This window comes from Amaranthus tricolor, chromosome 6 (assembly GCF_026212465.1).
Source record: "Amaranthus tricolor cultivar Red isolate AtriRed21 chromosome 6, ASM2621246v1, whole genome shotgun sequence".
Taxonomy (NCBI): Eukaryota; Viridiplantae; Streptophyta; class Magnoliopsida; order Caryophyllales; family Amaranthaceae; genus Amaranthus; species Amaranthus tricolor.
In genome coordinates this window covers 7,570,691-7,593,906 of record NC_080052.1, presented here as the reverse complement: position 1 = coordinate 7,593,906, position 23,216 = coordinate 7,570,691, and the positions used below count along the sequence as shown (strand labels likewise).

The 23,216-nt window shown below is 34.1% G+C and overlaps 2 protein-coding genes across 3 annotated transcripts; one reads left to right on the top strand and one right to left on the bottom strand.

Moving 5' to 3' along the window:
- The first annotated feature begins 306 nt into the window (after positions 1–306).
- Positions 307–12,962, top strand: LOC130814671 (topless-related protein 4-like). The gene is made up of 26 exons (XM_057680810.1): positions 307–466; positions 589–714; positions 2,450–2,629; positions 2,725–2,838; positions 2,913–3,071; positions 3,166–3,349; positions 3,433–3,556; positions 3,797–3,912; positions 4,587–4,755; positions 4,836–4,945; positions 5,041–5,110; positions 5,274–5,347; positions 6,301–6,396; positions 6,481–6,576; positions 6,775–6,902; positions 7,017–7,251; positions 7,345–7,509; positions 7,626–7,718; positions 7,830–7,976; positions 8,693–8,800; positions 8,877–9,056; positions 9,435–9,563; positions 9,655–9,750; positions 10,751–10,939; positions 11,028–11,194; positions 11,576–12,962. The coding sequence occupies exons 2-26, from the start codon at positions 635–637 to the stop codon at positions 11,772–11,774; spliced, it is 3,408 nt and encodes a 1,135-aa protein (XP_057536793.1). The 5' UTR covers positions 307–466; positions 589–634; the 3' UTR covers positions 11,775–12,962.
- A 958-nt stretch (positions 12,963–13,920) lies between these two features.
- On the bottom strand, positions 13,921–21,531 carry LOC130815176 (BRAP2 RING ZnF UBP domain-containing protein 1). 2 transcript variants are annotated; one of them, XR_009042543.1, is made up of 12 exons: positions 21,164–21,531; positions 20,952–21,060; positions 20,406–20,520; positions 20,238–20,335; positions 17,523–17,629; positions 16,367–16,616; positions 16,080–16,133; positions 15,310–15,453; positions 15,103–15,167; positions 14,920–14,984; positions 14,560–14,614; positions 14,359–14,428 (listed from the first exon to the last, which is right to left on the bottom strand). XR_009042543.1 is itself a non-coding variant. In XM_057681557.1 (11 exons), the coding sequence occupies exons 1-11, from the start codon at positions 21,427–21,429 to the stop codon at positions 14,270–14,272; spliced, it is 1,422 nt and encodes a 473-aa protein (XP_057537540.1). In that variant the 5' UTR covers positions 21,430–21,530; the 3' UTR covers positions 13,921–14,269. The 2 variants fall into 2 exon arrangements, 1 of the variants encoding a protein (XP_057537540.1); XM_057681557.1 differs by lacking the exon at positions 14,920–14,984 and having other exon boundaries at positions 13,921–14,428; positions 21,164–21,530.
- Positions 21,532–23,216: the final 1,685 nt, after the last annotated feature.

The window sequence follows — 23,216 nt, the reverse complement described above, 5'->3', positions numbered from 1 at the left end:
CCCATATTTTCTCTATTAAATTTTCAGTCAATAAAAAATACTTACTATTAAAAGATTTTATTTATTTTAATTCCTATAATGTAATTATTTTTTGTAAGAATTTCATTAAGGGAAGAAGAAATTACAAATTTATTAGGATTTCAAACAATAATTACCTATGTCGTCCCATCTCACTAAAATATCATGAATCGTGATTTTATATTATCGTAGGATAAATCGTGTCTTTTTTATTTTTTTAAAAAGGTGTTTTAATTAATTTTCTCTCTCCTTGTTTTCAATCTATAAATTCCCCTCATTTTTTCTTCTCTGACCCAAAAACTCCTTCTGAGGAGAGAGAAAGCTCAGGAAAAACCGTAGAGAGGGAGGGTGGAGAGAGATACAGTGGAAAAAGAGAAGTTTTTTCTCTCTCTTCTTTTTAGTATATATAAGTAATTCAACGTTTTTCCTGATCTGCTTCTTCTTCAAGGTAAATTTTTTTATTCTTGTTTTGAATTGAATTTTAGGTTTTGATGTTTGAGATTAATTTTTGTGTTAGTGAAAATTAGTGATTCGGAGATTCTTTTTGTAATTTTTTTTGATTTTTTTCAGGAAGCGATCTGAGATTTGGAGTTGAATCAAGAGAAGTTGAAGAAAAATGACCTCATTAAGCAGGGAATTAGTTTTTCTGATACTTCAGTTTCTTGAAGAGGAGAAATTTAAAGAAAGTGTTCATAGGTAATTTAGATTAATTGTTTTGTTTTATTTTTGTTAATTTTTTTGATTTTTAATCTGTGAAATCTTTGAATAAGTCGTAATATAAATTATTCGTGTTATAGTATGGTTAACTCTTGCTAATATCGATTTTTGCCTTATTAATTATATAACAATGAATAAATAAACGAATAAATTGAATTTGGGTATTTAACTACATTATTTTTTGTTTGGTAGTAAGGTTATGGTTGGTTGCTGATAATACAAGGGAACTTACTTGTACTTCTGATTTTGTTTCTTTCCTAATTCTTAACTGTGACATTTATTATAATTTGGTTAAGATATGATAATTGATTGATGAATGTGGTTTGGTGAGAATTCAGCATTTCTAACTTTGAATTTTTATGCTTGCAACGCTATCCCACAACTTCATATATACCAGATGAAATTATTTGATAGAAATATTTAAGACTTGTAATCTTATATACCGTATGGAGATTACTGGAGTGTGTTTAATATGCACTCAGTTCTGCAGTGTTCGCCTGTTTTGAATTTAAAGTTGGGACAGGACATCAAGAGTACCGTTTAGATTATGAACATTTGGTTTTTCTGCTGATTCTGCCTTTATGGCATAGAATGAAGTCTTTGTGATGAGATGGACTCGATCATTGGTAACAATACTTGGGTATTGATAGAACTTCCTCCAAGTTGCATATTTATTGGTTGCAAGTCAATTTTTAGGAAGAAAATCAAGGTCGATTGAACTATTGACAAGTTCAAGGTACGATTGGTGGGTGGCAAAAGGATTCACTTTAAGACCATGTACCGACTGTTTCAATACATACGCACTAGTTGCAAGAAAAACCCCGATAAGGTTTCTGATTGGAAGATCTTGTAATACATCAAATGGATGTAAAAACAACTTTTCTTTATGGAGAATTAGAGGAAGAAGTTTATACTATAAAACAACCGGAAGGGTTTGTTTGGAAGAACAAAAAAGCAAGGTGTTTAAGTTAATTATGTCTTTATACGAGCTCATACAATCCCCAAAACAATGGCATGAGATACTGTTATGGGAGTATCTTCTTGAAGGGAATATTTTGTAACCAATTTTATGTTAATCAACAAGTTGTTAAACTTATTAGCTATAAATACTAGCATGTGATAATTGGTTGTGCATGAAATGAAATATGAAATCCTTCCCACTCACTCGTTCCTCTATTCGTCTCTTCTGCCCTTGATAGGCTGGTCCATCATAGTCGTTGCAAATTTTATCTGAGAAAATTGTCTTTTTTCTTCCATTCAAAAGCTTATTATTATTTTGTTGACATTATGTCAATCCAATACTAGCATTCATTGTATCTTGGAGCAGATTTTAAATCACATTCCCAAGACACCAAAGGGGGAGAAGTATAGCTTTAGGAAAGGAGATTTGCCTTGATTGCCATTGAAATAACACTATATTTTTTTCCTTTATTTTGCCTATCAAGATCATAGTATATTAGTTCCTCTTGTTATTCATTGTAATTACATTGTTGGTGTCAATAAAAATATTATTTGCACAACAGAAACAATTTGAGAAAGATGATTAGTAGTCATATTCATCTTGTCTTGTAGATGTTTTACGGTGGATTGTGTTGCTTATTTGGGTAAAGAGATTATTTGTAATGCCAATTTCAAATCTTTTGATTTGCTTTGATTGAGCTTTTATGTATGTTATGTCTTAATCTGATGCTATATTGTGATACTTGTTGGTCAGATTGGAGCAAGAGTCTGGGTTTTATTTCAATATGAGGTATTTTGAGGATTTGGTTACTGGTGGAGAGTGGGATGAGGCAGAAAAGTACTTGTCTGGATTCACAAAAGTTGATGATAATAGATACTCCATGAAGATTTTTTTTGAAATCAGGAAGCAAAAGTACCTAGAGGCCTTGGATAGGCAAGTACTTCTAGGCAATTTTTATAATATGTGCTTGTTAAGTTAATGAATTGAGCTCTTATCTTGTTGGGCTTGTTTTGTCTTTGCAATTGCAGGCGAGATCGTGCAAAGGCCGTGGAAATCCTTGTGAAGGATTTGAAGGTTTTCTCTGCATTTAATGAAGAACTTTTCAAGGAAATCACTCATCTATTAACCCTGGAAAATTTTAGGTATATTATGCTTGAAGGCTCTCTTTCTCTCTTTGCAACATCATTAAACTGTTGGAAATTGTTGAACAATGCAGAGAAAATGAGCAACTATCGAAATATGGGGATACTAAGTCAGCTAGAAGCATAATGCTTGCTGAACTAAAGAAGTTGATTGAGGCCAATCCTTTGTTTCGGGATAAGCTACAATTTCCAACCTTGAGGAACTCGAGGTTAAGGACTCTTATAAATCAGAGGTTGGTGCTTACAAATTTTTTTTTGGCGACATGGCTTTCATCTAGCTGGAAGTAATCTGGAGCTCCCCTGACATTTTTAACCATGAAATCTCAGTTTGAATTGGCAGCACCAGCTATGCAAGAATCCTAAGCCTAATCCCGACATAAAGACACTTTTTGTGGATCATACGTGTGGACCCCCTAACGGTGCACGTGCACCGTCGCCTGTGACCAATCCATTGATGAATGCTGCTCCTGTTCCAAAGGCAGGGGCATTTCCTCCACTTGGTGCTCATGGTGTAAGTGAACATGGATTTGGTACTTCCTCTGTGCTTGGATTTTTGAAAGATGTTAGTTTGATTTTGTGTTCCAAAAATTGCAGCCATTTCAGGCTGCACCAGCTCCCCTTCCAACACCGCTTGCTGGATGGATGGCAAATCCATCTCCCGTACCTCACCCTGCTGTTTCTGCCGGGCCCATGGGTTTAGGTGTCTCTAACAATCCAAGTATGTGTACCAGGAATGTTTTGTCTGAGCAATATGTTAATGTGTTTTGTTACTTTTTTTTATATGTTTGTTCTATGCACAATAATCAAAATTTCCCCTTATGTCCATAATGAAAAGCAGTGTACTCAAGATATTGTATTTTTTACTGCTTTTGATTTGATATTCTTAAACCTTTTGATCAAGGTGCCATGTTCCATGACTAATTTCTTCTTTTTGATGTGGAATTTCTACTCCATGAAGCTGCTATAGTGAAGCGCCCAAGGACTCCTCCGAACAATAATTCGGCTATGGATTACCAAACAGCAGATTCGGAGCACGTGTTGAAAAGACATAGACCTTTTGGAGCTCCAGAAGAAGTTTGTGAACTTTCCTTATCTTATTTTGTTTCTAAGAGTAGGAACTTTTGAAATCTATTTTACCTAACTTGTGTAATTTCATAATTCTTTCAAAAGTAGGTTTGCCAAACAATCCAAAATTTGCCCGTATAAATGCTGCAATGTACATATTGAATATGTGTATCGTGTAAAATCAACTATTATGACATTAACTAAGGCTGGTGGAGATTAAAAGGGATATTTTTATAGTTAGATGTTTGAGATCAAAGACTGTAGAGGTTAATCTTGCCAAAAAAGAAAGCTTGTTTAGTTCAACATGTTTGTTGAATCAAGTTATTTTTGAATTTGTTTGCTTTTTTCCAGTCACATTTGAAAAAAGTATCAATAGTAGGCTGAAAGCAACTTCTAAGTTTGCTCAAAGACATTGAAAGTTGGCGCTGTTTGGACCAATCAAAAAGTGTTATACTGAGATTCTTTTACCTATATACGCAAGTTCCCATTGTGTAGTACTTGATTGTGGTGACTTAGATGTGCGTCATTGTATCGTACTATCATGTACTGCGATTGATATAATTTTTTAAACTTATCTCGTGCACAAGTCCTTGTTGAGGAAAGTGTTTGTCAGGTTCTTGCAGTATAATAATTGTGAGGAGATTCTAACTTTGAAATGCTTTTTCTGGTTTATTGGCTAACAGGTCAACAATTTACCTGTGAACATTCTTCCTGTTACATACAACAGTCAAAGTCATGGTCAAAGCTCATATTCTTCTCTTGACTTGCCGAGGGATGTGGTTATGAGTTTGAACCAGGGTTCTACTGTCAAGAGTCTTGATTTCCATCCATCACAGCAAGTTCTGCTCCTAGGTTATTCACGGTTGCTACCTTTTCTTTCAGTGACCTCTTTTCGCTTTTACTGTGATTGAACTTTTGATTTTGTTATTCAGTGGGGACAAATATGGGTGAAGTCATTGTATGGGAATTAGTGAGCAGGGAGAGGATTGCTTATAGAAATTTCAAGGTTTGGGAACTTGGTTCATGTTCTATGCCACTGCAGGTTTGTTTTCTAAAATTTAGTTGTAGATCATGTGTCTCTTTACTAACTATTCTCTATGTACTGATACTATTGCTACCCTTGGTATCTTTCAATAGGCTTCTTTGGCAAGTGATTATACTGCATCAATCAATCGTGTCACGTGGAGTCCTGATGGAACCGTTTTTGGTAATCTATATACGTGCTAACTGCCATATTCTTGGATTTAATGCTTTAAGTTGTGCAGTATGCTTCAAGGAGTTTCTGCTCTGTGGAGCTCTTTTCCTTTCATTTTCAGTAAATTCATCCTGCTATTGGCTGTGAAGTTCATCTTCTTTTTTCAATAATGCAGGTGTTGCATACTCAAAGCATATCGTACATATCTACTCCTATCACGCCCCCAATGATTTGAGAAACCATTTGGAGGTTTGTGTACTTAGCAGCTTCTTTATCAAGTCTAATATATTGATTTCAGTGCGTCTTGTACGAGGTCGTCTCACCATAAGACCATACGAGTAGCCCAATAAACATAATGAAAATATTTTTAAAAAATTAAATACATGACCCAAAGCATGATTTCACCAAAAGGAAAAAAAAGGATGAATGATTTAATTCGGTGAAAAAATTGGCAATAAATATAAATTGAAAAAAAAAATTTAATTATAAAAAAAAATAACCGAATACAAAGCCTGATTCATGGTAAGGAGATGACATTCTGTAATGAATAAGAAATTAGAAATTTTTTTAATGTTTTTTCATCAAGATACTTCTTCGCTTGTTCTTCTTTGCTTTTTTAATGACCAGCTTTCTCGTCTCATTCTTCTTTATTAACGCAATATATACATTCTTCAAGTACATTCGAGGAATCTGCAAATGAAGCAAAAAATATTACCTGAACAGATTTTTTCAAAAATACTAAAAACTCAAAAGCTGGGAAAAGGTAACATTATCTGCAGAACTGTTACTCAATGTAATGTTTGAGATAAATTAATGGAGAAAATGATAGATTGAGGGATTATGGGACGAAAAATTGTGAAAGTAATGACGGAATAGAAAGAGGGATTGTGATTTAGTGAATAAGTGAGATAGAAATATTATAGAACTGCTTGTAATGCTTCTAAGTCGTTTAACGCTTTTAGTTTTATTTGAACTTTAAAATTTGTTTTTTTTTATTTATTAAAAACCGCTTTTACATTTTTTTCCGTTTTTAATTATTAATAATAATAATAATAATAATAATAATAATAATAATAATAATAATAATAATAATTTTGGTCAACCCATTGAAAAAGGCTCTCACAATGAGATTTTCTTGATTAAGAATTTGTATATTGGTTTGTGTTTGTAGAATCCTAAATGTTGGCATCTCTCCTTGACAGATTGAGGCTCATGTTGGTAGTGTTAATGATCTCGCCTTCTCTTATCCTAATAAACAACTATCTATTGTTACTTGTGGAGAGGACAGACTTATTAAGGTAAGTAACAACTCTTTATTTTTCATTATTTTATGTTTATGTTGCTTTTACCAGGAATAGACCTGAGAATCTTGCTGTCGCTAGGTGTGGGATGCTGTCACTGGAACCAAGCAGTATACCTTCGAAGGCCATGACGCGCCTGTGTATTCTGTTTGTCCCCATTATAAGGAGAATATTCAGGTGTGCATAGCATCCAAATTATCTTTGAAATTTTCTTCCAACTATACTTTTAGTTGAGATTTCTAGCTGTGTCACTTTGATGAAAGTTATGTAAATGATACATAGAATTTCTATATGGCTTCTGCCATGAATAAAAGTGGGATAACCACATGTTCTGCTGTTTTTTCTGGAAACTGAAATTAACTGCACTTATTTCAGTTCATTTTTTCAACCGCAACGGATGGAAAAATAAAAGCATGGTTGTATGACAACGTGGGTTCTAGGGTAGATTATGATGCGCCAGGTCACTCATCAACGAGGATGGCATATAGTGCAGATGGCTCAAGGTAAAGTATCAGTTGCATCTTTCCCAGTACATCTCTGAAATTGGTAAAGTGTATTGAACTTGTGTTTTGTCTCTGCATCTTATTTACAAAGAATGTATTTTTTCTCTCCTCAAGATTGTTCTCATGCGGGACTAACAAAGAGGGAGAATCCTTCCTAGTGGAATGGAATGAAAGTGAAGGAACTGTCAAGCGTACATACCTTAGCCTTGGAAAGCGTTCTGTGGGAGTTGTCCATTTTGATACCACAAAGAACAGATTCCTTGCTGCTGGGGATGAGTTTTCTGTCAAATTTTGGGATATGGATAGTGTTAACCTTTTAGCTACAGCCGATGCTGGTGGGGGGTTGCTGGTAATGTATTTTTCTTTGGAAAAAATTGAATGTTTTTATGATTTTTTATTATCAAGAATGCTGGTTCCTTACTCTCCTTTTGTTATATTCCAGGCTTCTCCTTGTATTCGGTTTAATAAGGAGGGAACTTTATTGGCTGTATCAACCAGTGACAATGGTGTAAAAATTCTAGCTAATACAGAAGGGTTTAGGTTACTGCGTGCTGTAGAGAATCGTCCATTTGATAATTCCGCTTCCGCTTCTGCTGCGATTGTCAAGGTATGTGTTCTCACATTTTTCCCCCTTAGTTAATGGTTTTTCTCTATGTTCCTGATTTTAGCTCCAAGAGTAAAACCCTTTCTGTTGCTAACTAAATCTCATTTTTGCTTATCCAGGGCCCTACAATGGGTGTATTTCCTACTGCAAATGCTGCTGTTGGAGCCAGCATTGCAGATCGAACAGCTCCTGTGCCAGCCATGGTTGCTATGGTATACCTTTGTTTTTGTCTTTGTCTACGATTGAGTCATGTTCATAAAATGTTGGGACTAGTGTATCTAGCAATATATGCCTGCAATGAAAGTTTCTTCGGATTTTGGCAGAATGCTGATAATCGAAGCGTGGTAGATGTGAAACCAAAGTTTCCAGATGAGTCAGCTGATAAGTCAAAGATCTGGAAGTTAACTGAAATAAGTGAATCTTCACAGTGTCGTTCGCTCAGACTTCCTGATAGTATATCAGCAATGAGGGTAGGGTCTGGACCTGACAAGTTTTCCTTTAAACCTTTATTTGTTTTGTTTAGGTTGGATACTTGGATGTCTATAGTTTTCTTCTCAACAGTTTTTTCTTCTTACTGGCCTAATTTATAAATTCTTGTTTAGAAACTCCCAGGCCCAAGCCTGTATTTTGACAAGTATACACTTATCATCATGTTATAAAACTGTTCTGATGCTATACTTTTGATATTACCTACATTTTTGCTACCTTATCTGAGAATTATTAGTTAGCCTAGTGGTTGAGGGCTTTCCCTTTCACCCTTGTGAGATGTTTGGTTCTTATCCCTTTTTTTGGATTAATTCCCTCTCTCTCTGTACCAGTTAGGATTCTCTAGCCATGCCAACCAATGTGTTTTTGTGAACAACTTCTTTGCTTATGCTAGAATTTTTTCCCAAACTTGTTGAGCTGTGGATGGCTGAGCGCTTTTTATAGGAGTTTTCCTGATATTCAGTTCTAAGCGTAGGTAGTATATGCTTTTCATTCCATATAATATTTGGCTGGAACTTAAATACATGATTAATCCAGCAATTTCTATGAGTTAAAGGTTGAACTATATTTCCTCCTGCAGTTCTATATTTTGGGAAGTGGTTGATTTCTGTCTTCTATTTGTTGGTTTTCCTGTGCATCTTTTGTGGTCTTATTATAGTTGAAAGGCCATATGTTGATCGTCGTTTCTTTATTATTTTAGGTCTCAAGGTTGATCTATACAAATTCAGGACTTGCTATACTGGCACTAGCATCGAATGCTGTACACAAGCTTTGGAAATGGCCTAGGAATGACAGAAGCTCGACTAAGGTATGGTTTTTAGAACCCAGAATTTCATATGGCCGTGTTATTTCCTTTTCACTCGAGTTAACTCTTCTATTTACAGGCAACTGCAACTATTGCTCCCCAACTATGGCAACCTTCAAGTGGGATATTGATGACCAATGATTTAAGTGACACAAATCCTGAAGATGCAGTTTCTTGCTTTGCACTTTCGAAGAATGATTCTTATGTTATGTCCGCTTCAGGAGGGAAGATCTCCTTATTCAACATGATGACTTTCAAGGTAATTCGCGATGACAATTTTCTTTCATCCAGTCCCCATGCAGTTGCCACCCTACGACCTACAAGTAGTTGCAAGAAGGCATCCGTATATCTTGCAAAATAACTGTGCTTTATTTTAAATTCTTTGTTATGCGATTACCATTCCCTTTACAAGCGCATCCTTGAGTATCCAAGGGCCCATTTATTTTTTGCTAGGCCTGAAGTTGCTCAAGGACCTTTCCTTTTTCATTGATTGAATTATCCTTTTTTGTTTCAAGTGCACAGTTTTCTCTTCCTTTGGCTAGCCCACAGCTGGAGAGGGGTCACTGTTGTTGACTTTAGTTCCTACATTGGTCTGCTTTTTAGTCGGCCCACCTTATGTTGAGTTTTCATAATGCAGACAATGACAACATTCATGCCACCACCACCTGCGGCAACATTTTTGGCGTTTCATCCTCAAGATAACAACATTATTGCCATTGGCATGGAAGATTCGTCCATTCAAATATACAATGTTCGAGTTGATGAGGTCATAACTTTGTTAACTTTTTCTAATCTATATTTTATGCGGAAGTTATCCAACTCTAATTGTTAACGTGTTAGATGCATTATTTATACAGGTTAAGATTAAACTTAAAGGGCATCAGAAGAGAATTACTGGCCTGGCATTCTCTAATGTTCAAAATGTGCTTGTATCTTCTGGTGCTGATTCTCAGGTAATAATATGATGTACTGTTTGCTATTGCTTGTGCAAACCATAGTTACCTGGAACACGGAATGGACTGGCAAATTGTGACCCAGATTGTTTGTCCTGTCTGTGCAACGAATACAACCCATTAGTTGACATTGGTGACCCTTATCTAAGAAAAAGAAAATAACAGAAGAGAGAAAGAAACATAGAATTTTAAAAAATCGAGAGGCGGTGAATGGTGATGTACAGTTGCCTGCTCATATTCTTTTGTTAGCTTACACTAAACCTAAATGATTTCTCATTGTCACGGCCCCACATGCTTTTCTTTATTGACTTTTCAACTTTACATTTATGAATCAGTGACTAAAACATTAGATTTTAATTTTTTATGAGAAAATTAATGCTTTTACTGTAATGAACGATTGTTTTTTGAATGTTTTACTACCCTGTATGAGCATATTATTGAATTTGGAGTTATTTTCAACAGACTTAATTTATTAATTATTATCCATTCATCTCTGATCGTCCCTGATTAAGTAGTGTTCCCCGTTCCCTTCGCACGTCCCATATCCTGTACCGATTTGTGTTCCAGGTAACAATTGTGCACACAACTATAGCCTAAAGGGCACACTGGCTATCACATACAGTGAAAAGATCTAGCTGTATTTATGTTGGATGGAACTGATGCAAAAGTAACACTACCAAAGCAATGTGAAGATGTAAAAAGGGGAAGGGAAATTTTACTCCCCTAATTCTTTAATGAGGAAATTGTCAATTACTTCTTTGGGATCTACCAAGCCAAGTGATTTCCGTTGCCTCTATTCTTGCTGTAATTTTGTGTGCAACACTATCTTATAAAACTCAATGTTAATTAAGTCCTAGTAAAATTCTTTTAAAAAATACTTCGTGAGCATTTCGAAAAAAAACTTTATGCAACATGTCATACTTTTCTTCTGGTATTCATTTGTATCTTTTTTGATTAGTCGTATTGATAACGGCTCATTATTCATTGCTCATCTTTTCAGCTGTGTGTTTGGAGCATGGATGCTTGGGATAAGTTGGCTAGTAAATCTTTACAAATCCCTAGTGGTCGAACTGTGAATCCCCTTGTTGATACACGGGTTCAATTCCATCAAGATCAAACTCATTTGTTGGCTGTACATGAAACACAAATTGCTATATACGAGGCTCCAAAACTTGAATGTCTTAAACAGGTTTTTCCTCTATGGATAGTTGCTGATAGACCTAATCGTTTGACATTCGTATTTGATGACTGAAAATGACCTTTTTTCCTCTCTTCAGTGGTGTGCTCCTGAATCAAAAGGCCCTATAACACATGCTATGTATTCCTGTGATAGCCAGTCCATATATGTTAGCTTAGAAGATGGAAGCGTCAGCATTCTTACTGCTTCAAACCTTCGAATGAGATGTCGGATTAATCCAAATGCATACTTGCCTCCTAATCCAAGGTATATACAGCTTAATTTTTACCAAGCATGGCATTTGACACTTGGTAGTTGGTATGAATCAACGTTACGAACGAAATTTGATTTGATACGGGAACAGAAATGGATTCGAGAAATGTTAATTTAGAGTTTTGGATACGTAAGAAATGTAGGTGCACTTTTATTTTACAACAAAAAAATTGAGTAAAGAAGGTAAGAAAAGAAAATGTCTAAAAAGAAAAGAAAAAAAAAAAGAAAAGAAAAAAAAAAATCAGAATCGTTAATCTAGACTTTTGAAAACAAAAGTTCCGAAATAGGAAGTTTTTGGTTTCTGATTACTGTAGTATGAATAACCATTTTATTCATAATTGTGTTAACAAGCTGACATTCTTGTTGCTTTGACAGTATGAGAGTGTATCCATTGTGCATCGCAGCACATCCGTCAGAAGCTAATCAATTTGCACTAGGACTTACTGATGGTGGCGTTTGTGTGCTTGAGCCGCTAGAATCAGATGGGCAATGGGGTACTTCTCCTCCTGCCGAAAATGGCGCAGGCACTAGCAATGCATCTGGAGCAGCTGGGACAGACCAACCACAAAGATGATTCAAACACTCTGCTTTTCGCTAATCAAACGAAATGTCTTTTTGTACAGTCACCTTGCTCCTGGTTTCGCCGCACTTTTTTCAGAGGGAAGCTACAGGGGTAAAAAAGGTCATTAACCAACCTTCTGAATTGGAGATTATTCTCATTGATGAGGCGCAACGGATTAGGCAACCACATTCTCTAGTATACAATTAGCTGTTGCATTTCTTCAATGAGATTATAGTCGCGTTCTGGTTGTTTATCCATAGGGAAGGATGGATCTGTCATTGACAAGATCCGTATGACTAACCCCATATGTTTTTCTTTGATTTGGACGGACGTTGGGAAGTATTTATTCACCTCCTTTTTTTAATAACTTTTTACTAGAAGAAACCCGATTTTTTTAAGATTAGTGTTTTTTTTTTTTTTTTTTTTTTTTTTTTTTTTTTTTTTTCGGTCAGTTGGGGATACTACTCTTAGAGTCTAATAGGTCGATGAAAACATGTATTCTATTGCAACGTAGTTCTGTATCCGTACTCTCTGTAACGGCTAATACTTACAAAATTTTTTGAAGTACTTATGTATAATGTATTTCTCATTTACTAGCTTTCCATAACATAAACGGAATTAACTGTATTTTTGCGTAAAAGTATACTTTTGTTAGAAAAAATATGAAATCTAATCATTATATAGAGCATATGTTACTACAATGCATCTTGCGTCTGTATCGGTGTATCTTGGAGTGTGTTGTGGTCAAAAACAACGTTCTGGTGCAGCTGCTGTCTTGGTGTGTTCTGGTTGTTCAAAAGTGGTTATTGTGCTGCGGGTGTTTGGGTCTGCTGTGCAATCGGGGTTATCAGATCAGCTGTTGCTGGTTCTCTTTTTGGTGCTGGGTCAGCTGTGCTTGGGTTTTCAGATCAATCTGTTGAAGTGTGCGGTTCAGTCTCTGTGTTTGCTGTGGTGGTGGTCTATCAAAGATTGAAGATGGGTTTTGTGCTATTGGATTGTTTTGTTGTGAGATAAATCTCTACGTGTTTGGGTTTTCTATATTGGTGCGCAAGGTGGTTTCTTTTTGTTTGGTGTGTAAGGTGGTAGTGGGTGTTACTTGGTGTGACAATCTCTACTTCTTTCTCGGTCACTCATGCTTTTCTTTGAGTGCTCTGCTTCTTGGCCCCTCTTCCAGTAGGGTTTTTATGCTGGCGGTTTTAAGTTCTCCAAGTTGCAGTCCTTTTTTTTCTATTGTTAATAAGATTCCTAATTTTCTAAGAAAAAAGGAGCATATTTATACTCCCTTCTACCTCCTTTTAAATGTTTTATTTGGTTATAACATATTTGTTAATATACTATTTCAATCTTAAATATTTCTAACTGTGCTTCAGTAAAATTATAAAAAGTTGACATTAATAAAATTTATAAATAGACGAATTAAATAAGAATTCATTTGACTATGTTTTAACTTTTAGATTATAAACAAATTACATAATAAGAGTGATTTATGAATAATGTTGAAAAATCAAATGTGACATTTAAAAAGAATAAAAGGGAGTATTTATATACATAAATTTTCTAAATAATTAAATGAGCATGAGAAATAAAACAATTAAAAGAAGCAAGATATTCTTTATAATTGCTAACAAAGTATGAAAAATAATATAAATTTACAACTAAAAAAAATTTAATTATATTCCTATATTGTATCAAGTACAAACATGAATTCAATAGGCTCTCTTGGTTCTATTGGGAAATGAAATTGTACACTTGTTCCACGTATCCCTCTTATAATTTGTAATATACATGATTGTCACTACAAAATTGCAAGATTAATAAGTCTTATAAATGTCTTTTTCTTGAAAGTATTTATCAAAATATTCAATTTAGAAAAAAATTAGACATACTCAGCATCGAGAAAAATATTAATAGTATTTGTTTTCTAGTGATATTACTTATCAACATCATTGTACCTTCAATCTTTTTCTGGAAAATATTTACATCAAAATATTATTTATATTGGGTAAACCCGTAAATATTTGTGTTTATTGTTTGTATTGTTAATTTCCTTCAAATGTTGTTTTTACTCTTCATTGCTCTTTCATTGCAAATAAGAGCAAAAGGTTAGACTATTGTAGAATAAACGTAAGGTTAATCATTTATGTGCAAATGAATTAAATGTTGGCCTTTTAATGAAAAATTTCCTACTTTCTTTATCCCACTAAATATGCTACATTTGTCGAAGTCAAAACCAATTTGCAACGATTCTTTAAATAATACACGAGCTTACATTCACCATCCACAAGCGCGGCTCGCTCTTATCTCATCAACTTGTTCTTTTCCCTAATCAGCAATGGCTCCCAATGTGTCATTATAAATTTGTGTTTCGGTCATAAAGAAAGATGCACATAGAGATACCAATTGATTTGAGTCCAGATGAAGGGTGCATTTACATCGGTTTACATTGACTATTATTTCACAAACGTTTTCTGTACACAAAAATGAAGCAGCAAGCACTAACAAGAAAACTAATTACGGTGTCTCCCAGATTTCGTACGCCTCTTGGTATTGGAAGGAGTGGATTGCATTTGAGGCACAGGCAACACCGTTCCTCCTTTTAGGCTACCTGCATCTCCTACACTGCCAATTTTTCTTTGCGCTTCAATGTAGATTTTAATATCTCTAATCTGTTATTGCCAAAATCAAGATTATGTAAGAAGTTTTTGTCCACGGGAGATCACAAGTCAAATGTATAAGACTCTAGCAACTTCGCCCAAAGCCTTATGTAATCTGATAAGAAAGAGTGAAAAGATATTACCTGCTCCTCCAGATCAAGTATATGCTCTTCCCCTGCTTTCAGAGATTTCATTTCCCTGGCACAAAAGAGGAAATCAAGATTTGTGATAAAGTCTAAACACAAAGAGCCTCCTCTCATCAAAATGACATCATGAAAGTAAAAGGAGGTCAACAGGGGCGGAGCAAAAATTGATAAATTCTTTAAAGGGCCCAATTTATAAAAATTGTGATATTTTTATCAGAACCTCCCCTGGAGGTCAATTAATAGAAACATTGCTGATAAAAATCATGTCATAATGTTTTTTTCCGTCACGCTAAAGCCTTTAATCCGCTCCCACCAAGACCAAGACAGGGTTTGCAGGGACGGATGCATTCAACCTACCCTTGTAATGTAATGATAAAGAGATTGTATTCGATTAGCCCTTGATGTTATGATGCTTGCATTGCCTGCCTTGTTAAAATATTGACCACATTTTGAAAACGATTCCTATTATTTGCCAGTGGTGGAGAAAGTATATTACAGAATAATGACACCAAAACATAAAGTTCTCAGCAGAAATCTAACCTCTCTTCAATTTCCTTCAGCTTTTTCTTATACTCTTCCTGGCCCTTGATTAGAGAGTGATTCAACTAAAACAAGAGTAATAGGTATGTTGAGCAAATGAAAAATAATGTAGAGTAACAATATTGATAAATTAAAGACAAAGTAATGATTCTTTCATATGTTCGAACATTTATCATCAAAAAGTTCAATAAAATAAAGAGAACTCACTTCCATAACAAGTTTTTTGTCTTCTTCACAATTTTCAAGTTTGCACTGTAGCTCGTGTATCTTTGTTGTTACAGCGTTCTCTATTGCTTCAGCAACGGTATTCTCCTTTTTACTTTTAGCCTCGACAAGTAGAGATTCATAATACTGGAAAAGGAGACAAAATTGAAAATTTATCAGTCATTGCCTTTTTTACGGAGGACGTAACAAATTTCAAAACCCAACTCCTTAGCCTAAGTCGAGCATTTTAGCAAGCAACACCTTTTTAATCGTCTAAAGAAGCACTTCATCTCTTTGTTTAGTGTGCAAATAGTTTGAATTTGGCACTGACGATTTCCTCCATAAAATAATATTCGGCAATATAATTATTGTTAGGTGTTTAAATATTTGATAGTTTCATGTATGTAAATAGTTTCATTGATTAAGTACTCAATTTAGCTTTAAAAAAATTTAGCTTATCTTTCTAATAAATAAGTACCAATACCATCTTTATAATTTGGGCACAAAAAATGTGTTTGTGACACGAGAGACTTAAAAGTTTGGTTTTAGTATTTTAGTATTAATACTTCTCATTCATGAAAGATTCACTTTAGTTCAATACTTTTCTATTTGAAATGTATTGCCATTGATTAATCAAAAGTGATCCATGCTTGGTTTTTTAGGAATTAACCCCAAAAAGGCTTACATGCTTAGTTCCTCAAGCATGCCAATAAAACAGAGGAAGTACAAACACTAGCCAAACTAAGTGAAGTCCTGATCATAGCAAAAGTCACCTGTCTTTGGTTCTCCAGTTGAGTAGCAAGAAGATGATTGTACTCATCAGTGATCTGTTGCATAGAAGATATAACAAGCAATTAGATCTTAACAGATATTTGGGCTAGTATACAAGAATTGAATGTTCAAACTTCAGGAAAACATGTTAAAACTAAATGGGAGCACTTGACTCAGGTTTATGGTTCCAGATAAATGAGTGGTTCAATATTAACCATAGCATAATTTAAAAAAAAAAATCACCACCAAAGGTTTTATCAAATGTAAAAAAGTCATTAAAGAAAAAAACCGCTTCAACTTTGCTGCTGAAGAGAGCATCACCAATTTCAGAATCTTCGCTGTGGTCACAGGTACCACAATCTCCATCATGGGACTTGCACTGTGAGTCGAGCAGTACTGATTTTCCATCAGTTTTGGAATGATTTAACCGGTGAACATAACTATCCCCCTCATAATCCCAAACTCTCTGAGTCTCTAAATTGAGAGAATAGCTATGGTGTGTATCTTCCCAATGCTTGAAAGTGTGTCCTTCTTTATACCTAAAAGCAACAATAGGAATCTTCAGCATTTATCATTTACAAAGCAGTAAAAAGCAAATCTTTTAAAGTATCCACTTAGGCTAGATATGATTATTTTATATTGTAGGTGTTGAATTACCCTCAAAAATATTGATTGATGATTTGAACTTGAAGGAAACAAGAACAAACACATTTGGGCAGCATTACAAAGCTCACAAAAATGAGGCCAAAACACACGGACAAACTCAATGTTTTAGAGTTCTAGGCTTGAGACAAGAACACACTCAATCTCCCCTAAGATTAATGCTCACGAACAAAGTATTAATTGAATTACTGCTTATTTGGATAGACACGTAGATAAACAATTTTTAAAACTACAGGTTTTTTGTTTTTATGTTCAACTCTGCTTTTTATTCATGCATATGTGCCCTTTGAATAGAGCTTACGGATCAGTTATAGGAAACTAAAAGAGTGCAAAAACAAAAAGCCACAGCCTTTCAACTTGCTGAACAGGTTCGGTATTGAAAGACTCCAAAACTAATAATTAACTACTATTTAAGCATACTGAAGTGTACTGATTCATTAGCAATAATCAGAAGCAGCCAAACCATTTAGCAACTAGATACAAGTGATTTCTAAACTTGCTTTGATCTTTATTATGTCGAATTTAAATTAAAATAAAGCAATAAGTATATAAAAGTAATAAACCCAACAGCCATAGAACTCATCAATTGTATGTCCAAACCACAACTAGGACTTTAATTCCATGCAACGCATCAAGCTCTATGTTGAACCCTCAAACCAAGTTAAACAAGTAAAAATTTGTGTTTGTGCATGAATGTGGAAAAATCAAGGACTTCTAAAACAAGTGCAACAGATTCATGAGCCAAAGAACTGTTAAGTGGACTCGACTTTGAATCATTTTACCTCCCACACCCAACAAAGCCACAAATGATGCAGACCCAGAGGTTCTCTGATGTATCACAAACAGAACAATTGGGTTTATTATCCTGCTGCTGGCATAATCGGCAAACCTGATGACATGCAAACCTCTAAAGATCAGAACATATTTATTCTAGGCTATTGATCATTATTCCTCATTACTTGAGAACATAATAAAGGTGTTATTCCTCACTATAGAAATTCATAAGCTACTGAACCACTAAAATCAGCACATATTGAGAACATAATAAAGGTGTTATTGTAATTTGTCATACTACAAGGAAACACAAGACTTGAGGTCCAAAATATTTCGTATAGCTCGTCTTTAACCAAAGCAAAAGGAAAGTTTTTTGGGTCAAAATGAAAACAAGCACACAAGGATGTACAATATAATAGCACAAGCAGTATATTAAGTCATATTCTCATGTTGCCGAAAAATCTTTTCCAACTGTTCAAACATAATAAAGCTGACCAAGGTTATCTGGTTACCCTGAGACACTGCCACCATTAATTGATAGTTTAAATGAAATTGTATTTTTCATTTGAAGAGTTTGAAGGTGCAACGGGATTCCGGCTAAAGCATGAAGCATCATGAAAAAGTACACACTTCATCCTATAATAGATTAACTATAAGGGGTATGAAAGGCACCACAGTATAATTTTGTTAAGCTTGATAGAGAAGGTAAGCAATGATAGGAAAAGGAGACACAGTATCTCATTTCTACAAATATAAGGCAGATAAAAGAGAAGAGTTATAAGGAAAAAAAAAAACTGTTACTTCTATAGTTTCTTGGGAGAGAAATTATCCTCTCGAAAGCTTAATAATCTGTTCTGTATTTTCCAGTCAATATCTTCATCTTCATTACATGTTCCACCAGTCATGGCAGTTCATAACACATGCATATAAGGTGCATATCTTCTCGAGATGTAAAACATTTCTACAAATTTACTGCTCTTAAATAAGAAGATAAAAAAGGGGTTATTTTGGTGGGGTTTTTCTGTTGGGGGGGGGGGGGGGGGGGGGGGGGTTGTTGGGGCACTGTGGGAGTTGTTTAAGCATCAGAATGAGGTAAGGATATCAAGAATACACATCATGGCCTAAGGTATTCTTACAATTGTACCTCATAGACATGCAATAGAGCGCCCCTCATCATTCTCATGCCTCTTTTTTAATGAGGTTGAGGCATAGAAAAAAATCGCGGTCGCGGATGCGTTTGCGGAAACGGTTACGGTGTCGCGGAAAACGGTTATAAAGAGAAATGACGCAAATCGCGGCCGATGTGTTGTGATTTATGGATAAAAAAAATCACATAAGGGGTTTTGAACTTATAATTGCATTTTTGTTGTTGAACTACAATTATTATGCAATAATATGCAACTAGCTATTATAATTGCAATATTTGATTCTTTTAGTGTATAATTAATTCACTTATTAGTTATTAGTTAATTATTTTGTTTATCAACTAAAATTATGAGTACTATAAATTAAATAATCGTAATAATTAAAGTTAATGGGTATAAATAAAATTTTAACGGGAAGACAAATAACGTTGTAACGGTGAAATATCGTTATAACGGTAAAATAACGGGCGTTACATGTTATATAACGGTCAACGTGGCATTTTGATCGTGAAATTTCCTGAACCGTTATATAATGGGATTTAACGTCGCGGCAACTTTCAAACAAGTTATATAACGGGCGTTACGTAACGTAACGGGGGAGTGTTTATTCCATGGGTTGAGGCCTTCTTGCACCATACAAGATACATGCGTTCTGAATCTAAAATTCTTATAGCTAGTATGCTTTCATTTTGAATATAACACTAAAGATTTTTATTAAGTTAAAGTTCCAATGTAACCCAGTCAAAAGTTATTACACCTGCTCTGTATTCTATGAAGCGGAAACACAACCATTAATGCTAAATAATAAACAAAACAACTTCGGTCGTACAAGCTATTAAATTTTTCCTTTTATTTTTATAGAAGGATGGGCAATATTACAATTCCAAACTGATCAACTTCTTAAGAGCTAAGATAGAAACAAATCTAATGGAAAACATGTAAAAATTAAGGCCTTCAAAATTACACAATAGAGACCATTTTAATTCTATGAATCTAACCCTACTAAGAACATTCAGCAACAATTTTTTTCTTCCGTGTCAATGACCCTTATAGGGTAAATGATTGGTGGAAATTATCTCTAACTTGAGGGTTGGAAGGAACTTTGAAAAGCTTTTAAATAAAATTTATTAATACCATTCTCTCAGGAAAAAAGCATATATTGGAAATGAAAATAGAGAGGAAGTAATTATCTGGAGATGATGTAGAAACTATTTGATTTTGAGAAATTGAATATCCCACTTCCACATTCTATTCACAATCCTCCGGGGATTAAAACGTAGAATCAAACTTGAGACTTCCTCCTCATTCCCTAACCCACCTTGCTCTAAGTCTTCCACCCAATCCTTCTACAAAAGTATGAAATTAGATTTAACCTATTGTTTCTAGCAATCAGTCATTAATTTATGCAAGTAGGCTGACAAATAGACGACAATTCTTTACAGTAAATCATTTCACCAAATACTGAAGGTTTAGCATGATCAAAATGCTCTATAAAACACCAACATTTGCAAAAAAAAAAAAAAAAAAAAAAAAAAAAAAAAAAAAGATAGATACTTGAGGTTTAACAATAGATATAACCTGGCAAGACAAATAAGTCCATTTGGAAATGCAAGAACATTGAAATGAATGATCACAAAGTGTACTCTGTATTCCACTCGTATCTTGGTCCAACCTCTCTACAATCAAAAACAACATCATTATGAACGTATATGAGAAAAAACCATAAATGATGAGAGCAAGACTAACCTAGACAAATGGGGCAAGTTGGCAACTCTGTGTAACCAGGTGGACGAGTGCTAGCAATTTCAGCCAATTTGGTAAACTCCAATGAAAGAACAAATAGAATGTGACATATCTCAACCTAATGATAATAAAACCATCCAGCATCACCACATATGATCCATATAATTTTCAAGGAACTCTAGTAATAAGATCAATTCTCTATTAGCAAATTGCAAAGAACTGTAGTTTTTTTTCTTTCATATTGCAATGGACTATAACGTGCACATTTTATTAATGTGAAAGTCACATGCTACTAGCTATCAAACAGTCAGAAACAACTTATTTCATCACTATCAAGGTTGGGATTGGTACATCGGACCCCAAATGGAATTGGGGTGATGGAAAGTTGTATAAGAAAATTGAACAGAGAACTGGTTCAAATCAGTCTAACTGTTTTAGAAGTTTACTAATCATATATCAAGATATTGGTTGTTGTCAATAAAATTTATCTTATATTGTCATTCTATAGCAAATTTTACAATTTTCAAATTTCAATTAAAGATTACTAACCTCAGGTGGCGAAAATCTTTTCCCATTGAAGCTACGATAAAATGCATCAGCTGAAACTTGATTACCGGTTCGAATAAGCACACTGTATCTATCCTCTATACCATCATTCCTATCATCCCACCAAAAAAATCACACATTTGAATCAACAAACTTAAAAATAAATAAAAAAAAAACCACGAATTCTAAACTGAATTTGAACAAAACCAAATTACCTAATTATATGCAATTCAGTGAAATCGGCAATTTGGGGCCCGAAAAATCGAAGAAGATCATCGGAGGAGAAATAATTAGGAACAGCGACTATAAAGAGGAGATTAGATAAATTTGAAGATGAAGAGTGGCCTTCAAGAGTACGAAAGAGATGAATTATGCCTCTGCGTTCGACAATTTTAGGGTTAGGGTCAGGATTTGAATTAGATGGAAGAGAACGAAATAGAGGATGGTCTGTATCTACTGAATGAATTCGGATTGAGAACATTTTTGGGGATTTTTCTATTTGACGGAATTTGATCAGAGATTTGACGAACACAGTTTTGAAGGAGTTCTTTCTTCTTCTTTTTTTTTTTTGTTTTTTTTTTCTGGAAAAATTCTAAGGTAATGAATAATAATTTTTTGTATGCATCAACCTTCGAACCTTCGACATGAGAAATGTTTTTAAAAAACCACCAAACCTAAGAAATTTTATTCATTTAATTTTATGAAAACCGTAAATAATATAATATTTTGTTAGTTTTTCTTTAATAAATACTAATTTTTAATTAATTATCGATAACATCTACTTATGAGTTATTTTCCAAGAATAATATGTTAGTTTATTTATTAATTTATAAATTTTTTTTTGTCATATAATTTGTTATTGTTTGATTTTTAACATATCAGAGATATTCTAGGAAAACACGCTTTAAACTGGTATTATTCATCATTAATCAAAAGTTGATGTTATTGTAGGAAATAAGCAAAATGTTGTATTGTTACGAGTAATTTTTCCTTAATTTAAGGATAATGAAAGAATTTAAATTGGGTGATTAGTGATCACTGATTAGTGATTAGTAATTAGTGATTATCATTGTATTTAAAGATGGCTATGGGTTGATTAATCTGTAAATACATCGAATCTAAGCTGGTGATTAACTATAAGCCAATGTCATACGAGGAGTACGATGAAGATTTAGCCAACTATGAGACGAATTTAGAAGAAGAAGTTGGGTTGGATTACCTCATTTGGCACAACCGTCAAATGTGATGGTAGACATGTTCCACATGTGTGGAACCTTTTTACAAAGAAAGAAATTGAAATTATGTGCAATTTCAATAGCATTTGTTAAATTTTTGAGGGTCAATGCGTTAAATCTCTAAAAGGATTCACATTTAAACAAGGTAAATTACTTTTTACTTCTTACTTCTTATTTCTTATGAAAGATGTTTACAATAAAATTCATTCTAAAATTATACAAACATACGAAAAATGAATTTGTCTACATGTATATATTTGCAAATGTTTTGAGCATAAAATAGGATATAACAACGAAAAATCCTGCAACAACGCAGAGGCGGTTTTGGGGTGGTTTAGGGTGATCGATTGAATGGGGCCCCAAAATTGGAAGGCTTGTACATTAAATATTGCACATCATTTTAATAATATCAGTTAGCGCAGCTGGTTAACACTTTAAGATATGGGGTTTCAAAGACCTAGGTGCAAAACGCTATCCTCACACGGAAAAAGAAAATTAAATGAAGAGAAGGCTGTAGTTGACGATTGTACTATGTCAAGTGGGGATTCATAGTTTTTTTATTTTTATTTTTACAATCTCCTATATCCACCAATTTCCTAAGTGAATTTCTCATAAAACTTACATATTTCCATCACTTAAAACTTCCAACATTAAAAATATTTCCACCATTCTCAATACCCACTATTCATTGTTGATCTATTCATCTTCCTTCCAACAACTCAAACACAATTTTTTGCTCATCGAAAAAAGATAAGAAAAAGGTGAAGAAATTTAGAGTATGGATTTTGGTTTATGAATATTGGTTGTATTATATTTTAATGATTGCTAACCTCTATTTATACATGAATTAACAAATTAAACAAGGAAATAAATAATTTCCATAATTAAATGTTTCCTAAAATACTTAGGAGACATTCTCTTTTCCTACATTTCCCCTCAAATTAGGTCGTGCATCACCGATACCTAACTTGCACAAAGTATCTTCAAATGCTTCCACTGTGACTGCTTTTGTGAGATATCAGCAAGTTGATAT